This window comes from Oncorhynchus mykiss, chromosome 28 (genome assembly GCF_013265735.2).
Source record: "Oncorhynchus mykiss isolate Arlee chromosome 28, USDA_OmykA_1.1, whole genome shotgun sequence".
Classification (NCBI taxonomy): domain Eukaryota; kingdom Metazoa; phylum Chordata; class Actinopteri; order Salmoniformes; family Salmonidae; genus Oncorhynchus; species Oncorhynchus mykiss.
Genome location: NC_048592.1, coordinates 29246463 through 29259111, shown reverse-complemented (window position 1 = coordinate 29259111; position 12649 = coordinate 29246463). Strand labels below are relative to the sequence as shown.

The window sequence follows — 12649 nt, the reverse complement described above, 5'->3', positions numbered from 1 at the left end:
CAGGTAGGTCGGCCTTAACATCTTGGAGAATTAACCACAGTTTTTATGTGGATTTAGGCGGCCTCAGGTGCTTCTCTCTCTTCATGTAATCCCAGACAGACTCGATGATGTTGAGATCAGGGCTCTGTGGGGGCCATACCATCACTTCCAGGACTCCTTGTTCTTCTTTACACTGACGATACAGCAAAAGTCATTAAGAACTGTTTGGGGTCGTTGTCATGCTGCAGAATAAATTTTATGCAAATCAGATGCCTCCCTGATGGTATTGCACAATGGATAATTATCTGCCTGTACTTCTCAGCATTGAGGAGACCATTAATTCTGACCAAATACCCAACTCCATTTGCAGAAATGAAGCCTCGAACTTGCAAGGAACCTCCACCATGCTTCACTGTTGAACCTCCACCATGCTTCACTGTTGCCTGCAGACACTCATTTGTGTACCGCTCTCCAGCCCTCCAGCGAACAAACTGCCTTCTACTCCAGCAAAATATTTCACATTTTGACTCATCAGTCCAGAGCACCTGCTGCCATTTTTCGGCACCCCAGTTCCTGTGTTTTTCGTGCATAGTTGACTCGCTTGGCCTTGTTTCCACGTGGGAGGTATGGCTTTTTGGCCGTAAGTCTTCCATGAAGGCTACTTCTGACCAGACTTCTCCGGACAGTAGATGGGTGTACCAGGGTCCTACTGTTTTCTGCCAATTCTGAGCTGAAGGCGCTGCTGGACATCTTCAGATTGTGAAGAGAAGTAAGCATGATGTCTCATCTGCTGCTGTAAGTTTCCTTGGCCGACCACTGCTTCTACGGTCCTCAACGTTGCCCGTTTCTTCGTGCTTCTTCAAAAGAGCTTGGACAGCACATTTGTGTCTTGTTGCTGTGCTAAGTCTTGCCATGGTGTATGACTTTTGACAGTAAACTGTCTTCAGCAACCTCACCTTGTTAGCGGAGTTTGGCTGTTCCTCACCCAGTTTTATTCCTCCTACACAGCTGTTTCTGTATCAGTTAATGATTGTGTTTCAACCTACATATTGAATTGATGATCATTAGCACCTGTTTGGTATAATTGTTTAATCATACACCTGACAATAAGCCTACAAAATCCCTGACTTTGTGCAAGTGTAGCTAGAAGAATTGATGCTGTTTTGAAGGCAAAGGGTGGTCACACCAAATATGGATTAGATTTTCTTCTTCTGTTCACTCACTTTATATTTATCAATGAACTAAATGCAATCTATTAACATGTTTATTTTTGAAAGCATTGTTACCTTACAGCATTCTTACACACCTGCCTAAAACTGTTGCACAGTAGTGTATATCAGCTCATGGAACATGGGACCAACACTTTACATGTTGGGTTTATATTTGTGTTCAGTGTACCACCATTTCTTGACATGCCACTTAATAGGAGAATATTGCTGCCTAAAGAATATTGCTATCATAACCGTCTAAAATGCTACCTAGACTCGTAAAGAGAAGCATGTCTACAAGAGCATATCTTCTAATTAGGTTAAATGATTAAGGGGTTTAGCAAGAGCTTAAGCCGAGTCTCATCTGGACGGGAACAGTTCTGGTTGAGACCATCCCATCTTGGATTACACCAGACTCTTTAATCCACAGTGAAAGACATAGTACAACCTACTATCCCCGCTAGTGTTACAACCACAGGAGGTTGGTGACACCTTCATTGGGGAGAACGGGCTTGCGGTAATGGCTGGAGCAGAATGGCATCAAATACATGAAACACATGGTTTGCATATGTTTGATGGCATTCCATTTGCGCCGTTCCAGCCATTATTATGAGCCATCCTTACAACGATTAACACATAGCACAATTCAAGACTACTTTACTATTGACCCTGCTCATATGTGTTTATCACAGGAAGCTGCTGAGGGGAGGATGGCTCATGACGATGGCTGCCATTACCACGAGCCAGTCCTCCCCAATTAAGGTTCCACCAACCTGTGTTGTTTATTGTATGTTGCTACAAATAACATTATTTGATGTAGTACATTTGATACACACTCATGAATCTAGAAAAAATAAATCAGAAAATATCTATTGAAAGTCAGAAATTAATATTGAAATTAAGTTCAGTTATTGTGACACTATTGAGTGGTTTCACATAACTCATTTCATGTTTAAAATTAAATCAAGCTTCTCACAATTATGCATTGCAGAGGTCTAAAAAGTATCAGACAACTGTAATAAAAAAGTTTATATTACAGTCAATATTACACAGTAGGCACAGTCTCATGGCACTATGATGTCACAATGAGCTGAGTGTTCACTGCATGTGACATGATGCAAGTGGTGCTGTGTGAGGTCATAATGAGCTGATCGTTTAATAAGGACCATGGGGGTGTTGTGTGATGTCATAATGGGATGGAAGTTTGTACAAGTACAGTGCCTTCAGAAAGTATTCACACCCTAGACTTTTTCCAAGTTTTTGTTGTGTTACAGGTGGGATTTAAAATTGATTAACTTGAGGTTTGTCACTGGCCTATACACAACACCCCATAATATCAAAGTGGAATTATGTATTTGATATACATTTATCATTCATTAAAAATGAAAAGCTGAAATGTCTTGAGTCAATAAGTATTCAACCCCTTTGTTATGGCAAGTCTAAATAAGTTAAGCAAATTTTCACACCCTAACAAGTCACATAAGAAGTTGCATGGATTCACTGTGCAATAATAGTGTTTAACATGATTTTTGAATGACTACCTCTTCTCTAGACCCCACATCTGTAAGGTTCCTCAGTCAAGCAGTGAATTTCAAACACAAATTTAACCACAAAAACCAGGGAGGTTCTACCTATTGCTTTTTTTAAATGATTTATCAGCCAGACATTGAATATCACTTTGAGCATGGTGAAATTATTAATTACACTTTGGATGGAGTATCAATACACACAGTCACCACAAAAATGCAGGTGTCCTTCCTAACTCAGTTGACGGAAAGGAAGGAAACCGCTCAGCGATTTCAGGATGAGGCCAATGGTGACTTTAAAACAGTTACAGAGTTGAAAGGCTGTGATAGGAGAAAACTGAGGATGGATCAACAACATTGAAGATATTCCACAACACTAACCTAAACGACAGAATGAAAAAAGAACTGTACAGATTACAAATATTACAAAACATGCATCCTGTTTGCAATAAGGCACTAAAGTAAAACTTCTAAAAAGTTGGCAAAGAAATTAACGTCATATCCTGAATACAAAGCATTGTGTTTGGGGCAAAGCCAACACAACACATCACTAAGTACCACTCTTCATATTTTCAAGCATGTTGGTGGCTGCATCATGTTATGAGTATGCTTGTCATCGGCAAGTACTTGGGAGTTGTTTAGGGTAAAAAGAAACAAAATAGAGCTAAGCACATGGGAAATCGTAGCGGAAAACCTGGTTCAGTCTGCATCCCAACAAACACCGGGAGACAAATTATTTTTTTTATACAAATGTTAGAATTTCTCTTCCACTTTGACAGAGTATTTTGTGAAATAGTTGACCATTTTTTTTTATCCCACCGTGTAACAACAAAATGTGGAAAAAGTCAAGGGTTGTGAAAGCTTTCGGAAGGCACTGTAGGCTGTGATGTAAGTCAAATCCATATAATTAGGAATTCATTTAATAGGATCACTATTGTCAAATCTGTGTGGCGTCATAATGAGCTGAAATGTTCAATGTTTCCACATAATGATGCTTTGGTATAGAGATCACAGGCAATCCTGGAGACACCTGTGAACAAAGGCCCTCTCACGCTCCTCAAGCTGAAGAGAGCAACTCAAGTCCAGTAACCTTTTGGCCAGAGAGAGGAGGCTAGGAGCTAGTCCAGCTCTCAGAGGCCTTGGGTTGGAGGGGCAGCGCAGGCAGTGGTGGAGATGCCTAATGACCTGATGGACCCTTATCCGTCCAGCCAATAGAATACACCCCTCCTTGGATATGGATGGACCTGGAGCCTGAATCATCCCCAGAGCCACTGGCTGTTAAGAATAATAATTTGTAAAAATTATTTTATAAGATTTCTAGTTGAATAATTGGGAAAAATGTTGATTTCCGCTTAAATAGACACTCACCTTTCTGGTGCAAAATATTATGAAAAATCATATTTTTTCCCCTATTCAACAAAAGTAGGGCAATAGCACTTGACATGACTGACATGCTTTTAAATATAGTAATAATATAATTATAAATGATTTAAGATTTCACATAACTGTAAATTAAATATGGTCAGTACAATATTGGCACCATTTCATAACACCAAATACATTTTAGAACTAACCCAAGATAAACCACAGTGGGACCAAATTAATAATAGTGGGCAGAACAAGAAAAGAGGTGGGCAGAGCCAAGCATGATCTAGAGAGATCCCATTGGCGCATTCTAGCATGTATTTGCATATTTCCATTAGAGAACGCCTACTCTGAAGTGCGCTTGTGGAATTACGCAATTCGCCCTTGCACTCCTTAACACCATTTTTAAAAACTTTGGCAAAGGGTAAAGTCTGCAAAACTGTTACTAACATATTCTAGTTTTTGGAACAGAAAACTGAATTGAGATCAACATTTTCATCAATGATAACAATTGCATAATGTTGGACAAAATCCATCTCGCTCCATCTTCTCCCATTGCCGGCCACTGGGCTTCCTCTCATCACCATATTTGGTGGTGAGTGGAAATTCCAACCGGATGCTTCAGACTTTTACATTCAGTGAAAAATCTGGCTGTTTGTTTTATCTTTGACAAACTGCCAACAGATCAGTTTCTCCTAAATGTCCACTGAGCGATGCAGACACACCATTCAAATGTTTGTTGACTCATTACAACTTCAGCTTTAAGGACTCAGTGATATCCTCCATCTGTGACTAAGAGAAAGTGATCCTAGTTCAATTCTAATAAATGTAGTATTTTTTAGTGTTGAGAGCTAAATCTGGCTGAAAATATCACAGCGAGATGAAACTAGTATTGTTACATCCACTATATTCCACAGTTTCATACGCTCTACTGCAAGCCCAGCTGTGAGTTTCACAGACACAGGAAATCGTTCCTTTGTCTCGATAGGCCAGAAAATATGACATCTCTGCCTATGCAAATGTCGGGCCTGAAACCTGACATTTCAAGTCAGCCCCGGTGGAGAGGAGGTCAGAGAGGTGGGGCTTTCTTGCACTATAAGACACGGGACCCTACAACATTCACAGGGCACTTTGTACACAAAAATGTCAGTCAGAACCGCTCAAAGTCCCCCAAATACATCTAAGAGGATATGTGTTGGTGTAGACAGGTGTATAGGAATGAGTACATTTGTCAGTGTGAGTTGGCGTATGCTTACCTGCAAACAGGCCCCCACACTGAACTTGGCCTGTTGGCCAGCAGAAAGGAAGGACACAAACATGTGTTCCTGTCCCAGGACCCTCACCCCCAGGCTGCGGTTTAAAGATAGGAAGACCGGCCGCAGGGGGGTGGGCGTCTGGCTGTGGCCTCTCCAACTCCACCTTCTGATCCTGGCCCCCGCATCATCCAGACACTGACCTCCTGACGCGTCCAAGCTCAGCCTGGGACAGACACTGAAGTTACGGACAAGACATTTTCCTGAATAAGTACACATTTTTTATTACAAATTACTAATCACAAAGACTGTCCCCGTCTTACCAGACATTACCGTTTCCATGGTAACATGTGGCCCTGCCATCAGATTGGAATAGGGCCCTGATTGGCTCCCCAAGGGAGTGGTCATCATGTACAATACATACCCTTTCTCTTCCATCAGAGATTATGACCAGGGCCAAGAAGCCAGAGGGATAGCTGTTTGACATAATGATAAGGATGGACAATACAAAATTACATGATCATATAGTTAAAATCTCCAACAATGAGTTTACTTATGTTGTGAAAGGATACAAAACCTGGGCAGAACCATCTGGGAAGACTGTGAGAAACTTGCTCCCACAGGCATAATACTTCTCCAGAAATTGTGCCCCATCCTGCCAACACAATCCATATACAAAATGCATTGATCAGTTAAGATAACCTGTATTCACAAGTGTATTCATAAGTATTTTCAGATGTGACCACCAGTGGCGTATAGTCATTGATGCCAAGGGAAGCAAGGCTTCCCCAAAATATTTGACCATAATTTTCAGTCAATTCGCAAGTGGCTGAATCTCACCAGAGAAATCAGTGTGAAGGAAACAGCACCCCCTCTGTCTTAGTATGGGTAACCATGTATCTAATGCTGCCTGGACCTAAAGAGTGTAACATGTTGCCACCGCACCATTTGATTGATTGATGCCAACTAGCATTTGGCCTCCCTCGATAAAAAAAACAACAAATAATTAGCCAATAAGCATTGAGCTGAGCTCAACTGTGGGCTGTGTAGCCCACAGGCTCAACTGTGGGCTGTCCTGGTGTAACAAAATGCCCGCAAGGGAGGCCAGTTTTGGATTTGGCTTCAGACCAATCAAATCACTTCCTTTGCCAAATGTAATTTTCAGAAAAAGTGTCAGTTTCTGGTCTGCTAGAGTGTTGATGTCCTGCAGTAGGTAGCTTGCTAAATCAGCCCTTTCCTAAGCCATGGATGGAGATGGGGATTTGGACTTGTGGTTTTGACTTAATTCTCTGTACAGGCCAATGATTTTGACGGTGATTCTGATCTAACCATAAATGAATATGTTGTGCCACTGGACTGAGACGATTGAAGCTCAATATGTAGCCTAGCTACCTAGCTAAATTAACTAGCTAACTTAGTGGTTCATTGTTGCCCATGCAAGGACATCAGGCTAGCAAACATTTTAGCTAGGTAGCCTATAACAACAAAACCTAAAAGTGCACTGTATGACAGAGCCATAGACCGTTTTGACAACATGAAAGAGAGGAGGATCAGGGTATTGGCATTCAACTAGTCTACGAGTCAACATGTTTTGTTTTACTTGCGCGAGCGTGGACACACACACAGAGAGAAATCAGTACAATGGACAGCCAGATGATATTTAGAAACATTGATTGGACTAAATTGTTTTTGGTATCTTAATTTAAAAAAATTGTATGTATTAAACAAACCATATATAGCCTTATTGATTTGATGGTCTTTAAATGTTTGGTGCTGGAATAGCGGAGGCAATGTCTGTTGTCTTTGTGCTGATTGTGGTAACCCTGTAGTTCTCAATCAGTAGTTGTTTAGTAAACTTGTCAAACATTAATTAAATTCAAAAACCTTTAATGCAATTGCAGACAGAAGTTGACAATCAGGAACATAGCACGCATGTTTCCGAGTAAGTTCTGTATCAAAGAAAAGGTCCCATGTTATTTTATCAAAACCGAAGTCCAGCCTTTAGTGATGTCACTACGTCAGTACCTTTTACTCCCGAGACCAAAACCATGCCTACAAAGCTATATAAACAAGGCTTTTATAATGAATTAATGATATATATATATATATATATATATATATATATATATATATATATATATATAGTTAATCTGTAGTCTAGGACCATATAAATATGAGGAAGGGGTCTTATAACCCCTCCCCTTAATACAACATAAGCATAATCAATTATTCTAATACATCAAACATTTGTACAGCCCCAATCATGACCCCTAGGTGAACGTCTAACATATGCATCATTTGCTTTGTGGACTTCACCGGACAGATGTTGCTCTCTGGTTTTGTGATTAAACAAACATACGTGTAGTTGAATTTATTACGCCGCTGTGTTGTTGTCACGGCCTTATTGTATATCGTGGTGGCGTATGAACGAAAGGGTTATAGAGCAAACACAATTATCACAACAGAGGTTGTAATATGGCTTTTTTTACTGGCTTGGCTTCCTCAGGGATTTTACACACGCACCTCTACTGGTGACCACATGATGGCACTGTCCTCATGCAAACCTGTACACCAGAATCTCTCACTTGTCTAGCTGCCTCATCCATCATGTTGTTAGGTTCAAAGTAAATGCAATAAAGGTTCAAAATAATTTGTACCTGATGCGGAGAAATGCCAAACTCAAATGACTCATGGTCATAAAGGTTGTCTCCATTTTCTTTTTCCAGGTCCTCCTCAATCCCAGGATGTTGTGTAACAGTCCACTGTCCCTCTTTGGCTGTACAGGTGGACAGCTGGTAGCTGATGGTCCTAGAGAAGGGCGTGTCTATGAAACAGGACAGTAGGTCAATGACATTAAAACTACATCAGTTAAAAGTTAATGGAAATATATGGCTTTTAAAATATATCTATAAAAATGAACATCCTGAATGAACTTAAAGCGATTAATTGACAATTTCCACAGAAAACAGACTCATATTTAAATGTGTGTTTATAAACTGTTGCGTACTCACAGGTATCTGCAGATCGGAGGGTTGACTGTGTGTCCTGGTAGAGTCGCTCTCGCTCTTGCTCCTGCTTTCTGAGGAGGAAGAGGTGGAGTTTGCTAGTGATGTGCTGGATTTCCGTCCTAAATTCAAACTCCACCCATCCGGCACACAAGGCAAGCTCAATCAAGCACACCTGAGTATGCTTTTGGGATTGCAGACTATTCTTCTCAATCCCAACGCATGGAGAACAATAGAGAGTCAGACACTAAGAAACTAATAGCAGATGATCCATTAGGAAGGAAAACCAATGATTCAATCATGTTCAGGCAGCAAGCTGCCTTAGTGTCACCCGTTTCCTAGACAGAGAATAAGATGCAAATTTGTCCCTTATTTTGACCTTTCATCCATGACCCCTCATACCTGTGCTCCTCTCTGTCCCGGGCCTGGGCCTGCAGCTCCTCCTCCTCTCTGGTTGGCTGATTGTTAGGTGGGAGTGTTGCGTCATCCTCCTGATCAGGTCTCTGCAGGGCAAGCCACCTTTCATGGGCCAGCATGTCACACAGCTGCTGGTACTGGGCACAGCAGAAGATCTGTGTGTGTGTGAGGGCATGTGCGTGAGATAGATCATGAAAGAGAGAAATAGAGTAGGGTAGGGTGTGTGTGTGTGTGTGTATGCATACAGAGTGTGGGGAGGGGCAAATGGAGTGTGGGGAGGGGCATATGGAGTGTGGGGAGGGGCATATCATAAAAATCAAGTGTCATGCTTTGTTCACACTAATATTCCCAAACCCCTATTTAGGTGATGCTTGTTTCAGGGCGTTTCATTTTACCGTCCATGACATTCAGCCTTACCCCAGGGTCCTCTGCAAATGTTGGTCCAAGTGGAGGCCTTGCTTTCTCTCCACAGTACTCACACGTCACTGGAGAGTCCACGAGAGGCTGGGGCAGGACAACAGGGGGGTGTGGTCAAAGATGATCACACAATGGATCACTTACAATAATACAGAGTTATACACAGTCTCCAAAAATGTCTCAGTTGTGTTGTTCTAGAAGAAAAAGAAACACCTATTTAGGCGAGGTGCTGGCTAGCGGAGTAAACTTGAAAATAAAAGAGAGCCGCACACTCTAGGAGCTCAGATGCAACAATTTTATTACCAACGTTGACAGCCAAGATGTCTTCATCAGGGTATAATCACAAACACTTGTTTATATAGTTTCAAAAGACACAGGTGTCTGTAATCATGGCCAAGAGTGGCCTAATATCATTGGTTAATTATCAAATATTAAAATGGCATACAAAGAACAGCATACAAACAACAAATGGATAGCATACGATCATAGATTCATTTTAGACTACACAAGCTTACAAACAATTACAATGGCAAAGTCACAAGAATGGCTTCAGATCAAAGTCTACGTTGAGACCGAAGGGAACTCTGATTTACCACCAAGATATTCCTGAACAACGTCTATTTGCGCCCCTACTGGATGGAAATTACAAGTGTAATGGCTGTGCTCAATGCAATGGCACTTATAAATGTAGATCCTTCAAACACCCACAAACAGAGAAATCGATCCCAATCAAAGGTGTTATTACGTGCTCCACTAAGGCGCGGCCCACTTCTTGGAGGCAGGCCACTCGATTTCGTCTCTGCGTTATATTGGCATCGAACATGTCACCCTCCCTAGGAGAGGGGGTGACCTTGATAATTTATTGTCAAAACGAGAGGCTGCCTGGATCTAACTTAAAGACCCTTGCTCCCTTCGGTTTCAACGTAGACTTTGATCTGAAGCCATTCTTGTGATTATTGTGACTTTGCCATTGTAATTGTTTGTAAGGTTGTGTAGTCAAATTAATTTATGATCGTATGCTATCCATTTGTTGTTTGTATGCTGTTCTTTGTATGACATTTTAATATTTGATAATTACCCAATGATATTAGGCCATTCTTGGCCATGATTACAGACACCTGTGTCTTTTGACACTACATAAACGAGTCATCCCGCAGTGTTAGTGATTATACCCTGATGAAGGTATATATACCCTGATTATACCCTTGGCTGTCGAAACGTTGGTAATTACACTTTTGCATCTGAGCTGCTAGAGTGTGCGGCTCTCTTTTATTTTCAGTTGTGCTATTCACAATTTCTATTGCATATGGGTTGCACATTATATTCATAACATCACAATGCCAGTTGTATCCCTGAGTGGAAAACATCTTCCGAGATAGAAGTGCTGGGTTTGAGGGGCAATACTTGACCTCTCATATTCTGATCATTAGTACCTGGCTGACACATGGAACTAATAAAGTGGACTATGAAGAGATTACGGAGACTAGGGTGTGGTAGCAGACAGGTGGGTAAGGTGTTGTACCTCTGGGAGGATGTTCCTTGGGTTTGGTGCTTGGTCCTGGGACTCCCTCTTATATCTAAGAACTCCCAGAAAACCAGAAGTGGGAGTTGGTGGACAATCAAAAGACTGTACATATTCATCTTGCAGCCCCTATAGGGAGAGAAAATAAGTAGTCAGGGAGAGAAGGAGAAAACAACAAGACCTGTCTTAAATTGTACATTTCTCTTACATGGTCATCCATGAGCAAAAATACTTCCTTGGGTTCCTGCTCTAACCTAGAAGACTCATCATCTGAAAAATAGACATATAGTCAACATAACTAATTCAGTATGACATGAGACAGCATTCATACACAGTGTAAATACGTTGCCATTTCTTTTTTTATTTCTTTTTTACAAATTGTGAGTGATGTCTTCTTGCGACTTTGGTTTCAATTAGTGACATTGATCTCATGCATCCTGCTATAATCTCACCCACTCAATTGATCAAAGTTAAAACTAAGCCCAGAACTATACATCGAAGGATATCAAAAACTGTTCCACCTGTCTCTGTGTCTCGCACTTGCTTCTCTCCCTCACTGGGCAGAGTAGTGACATCACCATCACCGTCCACATGCCAGCCTTGATTTGGGGCACCTGCAACTTCAGCCTCCATTATTTCCTTTTCAGAAAAAGACAGATCACAGAGGTAGACATTTACACACACGTCATGGATATGCCTAAACAAATGCATACATTCACCGCAGTGTTGTGCTTGTTCAGACAGCATGTAGCTCAACTTGCTGATGTTGTCAGTAACCGTGGAGATTAAATGGTTGCGTGGGGCTTTCTGGACCTAATATCTAACCATATTGCCTGACATTATACATTCCAAAATAAGAGACAGCAATAGCATGCTTAGTTCTAGCAGGTGGGTGGGTAAAAGTTAGGTGTATTATTGTTGTAATGTAATTTATGAAAGTTAAATCAGGAAGGCTGGTTTGAATGCTCGTTAAACTTCGTCAAGCAGCATAACATAATTCGCTCTTTTCTATTATACAGGACATACAAAGGTATCATCATTAGGATAGCGTCTCGTTCTTTTCCTCTTTCCATTAGCCATGTACGGAATGTCATTCACCTATTTATCTTTAGCCTATAAGCACAATAATGCACATTCTGTATGCTTGCCATTTAACCTATGGGCTCATTCTTGCAATTATTACTTTCCTCTTTCAACCAATGGGTGTAAACCTTCAGATGTATTTACAGTGGGGCAAGAAAGTATTTAGTCAGCCACCAATTGTGCAAGTTGCAATTCTTATTTTTTTAGGTGGTTGTATATCATCTATCCACAACCTGCACTGCAATTAATTTCAGTGTAATTGCACGTGATTTAGATAACATGTTAATCACGCTTTCAAGCTGTGCAAAGACAATTAATTAAGAACACAGGTGAGAATGATTATCCCGGCAGAATTCGATTGGCAAGAGAATGCCTACACTATAACTGTGTTGAATACCCATACTAACATACTGTATACTATATACTTAATGAGTATTGTTTGGGTTGCGTCAATTCGAATCTGGTATCAGGACAAGTTATGACACTGAGTCACCATATTGTATGCTATGTACTTTTATTAGCTTAAGCAATAAATGGTAAATGCAATTTTCATATATACGGGTTCGCTGTAACACCACGCTGGGCAGAACAGAGAACTAGCCAACACACTAATATTATCTTCTAAAATACTCTGACAGAAGTAGTTCCTGCTTCCGAGCTGGCCAGTCAGAGTAGAGACTGGGCGTGGTTTAAACTCACTCAGCCTATCGTTGATTGTTGGCGCACGAGCTGGTCCCAGCCCCTAGGCGCTTCAGCGGTCAGGCGTTGTTGTGTAGAATATCTGTGCGCTCATACTCTCGATACAGTTATCACACATCTGGCTCCTGCTATCTAACAAAATACCGTTTGTTCTCGCAACACTCTGTTCTGTATG

The 12649-nt window shown here is 41.1% G+C and overlaps 1 protein-coding gene across 3 annotated transcripts; it reads right to left on the bottom strand.

The window, feature by feature from the left end:
- Positions 1–3155: 3155 nt before the first annotated feature.
- Positions 3156–12649, bottom strand: LOC110508878 (glutamate-rich protein 6). Of its 3 annotated transcripts, none has more exons than XM_036966822.1 (12): positions 12475–12649; positions 11214–11331; positions 10901–10962; positions 10693–10821; positions 9171–9257; positions 8739–8908; positions 8343–8410; positions 7989–8155; positions 5904–5986; positions 5655–5807; positions 5335–5557; positions 3156–3988 (listed from the first exon to the last, which is right to left on the bottom strand). In XM_036966822.1, exons 2-12 carry the CDS (start codon positions 11323–11325, stop codon positions 3722–3724), a joined length of 1521 nt encoding a protein of 506 aa, XP_036822717.1. In that variant the 5' UTR covers positions 11326–11331; positions 12475–12649; the 3' UTR covers positions 3156–3721. The 3 variants fall into 3 exon arrangements, with proteins under 3 accessions (XP_036822717.1, XP_036822718.1, XP_036822716.1); XM_036966823.1 differs by lacking the exon at positions 12475–12649 and adding an exon at positions 11412–11474; XM_036966821.1 differs by lacking the exon at positions 12475–12649 and having other exon boundaries at positions 11214–11459.

Bases quoted from the DNA above. Each gene is read 5' to 3' on its own strand.
- LOC110508878 (XM_036966821.1), bottom strand. From the start codon at position 11,439: ATGCTGTCTGAACAAGCACAACACTGCGGTGAATGTATGCATTTGTTT. The intron at 9,258-10,692 runs GTACAACACCTT...GTCCTGCCCCAG, and splicing joins CAAGGAACATCCTCCCAGAG to CCTCTCGTGGACTCTCCAGT. The intron at 5,808-5,903 runs GTATCCTTTCAC...TATGTCAAACAG, and splicing joins GATGGTTCTGCCCAGGTTTT to CTATCCCTCTGGCTTCTTGG.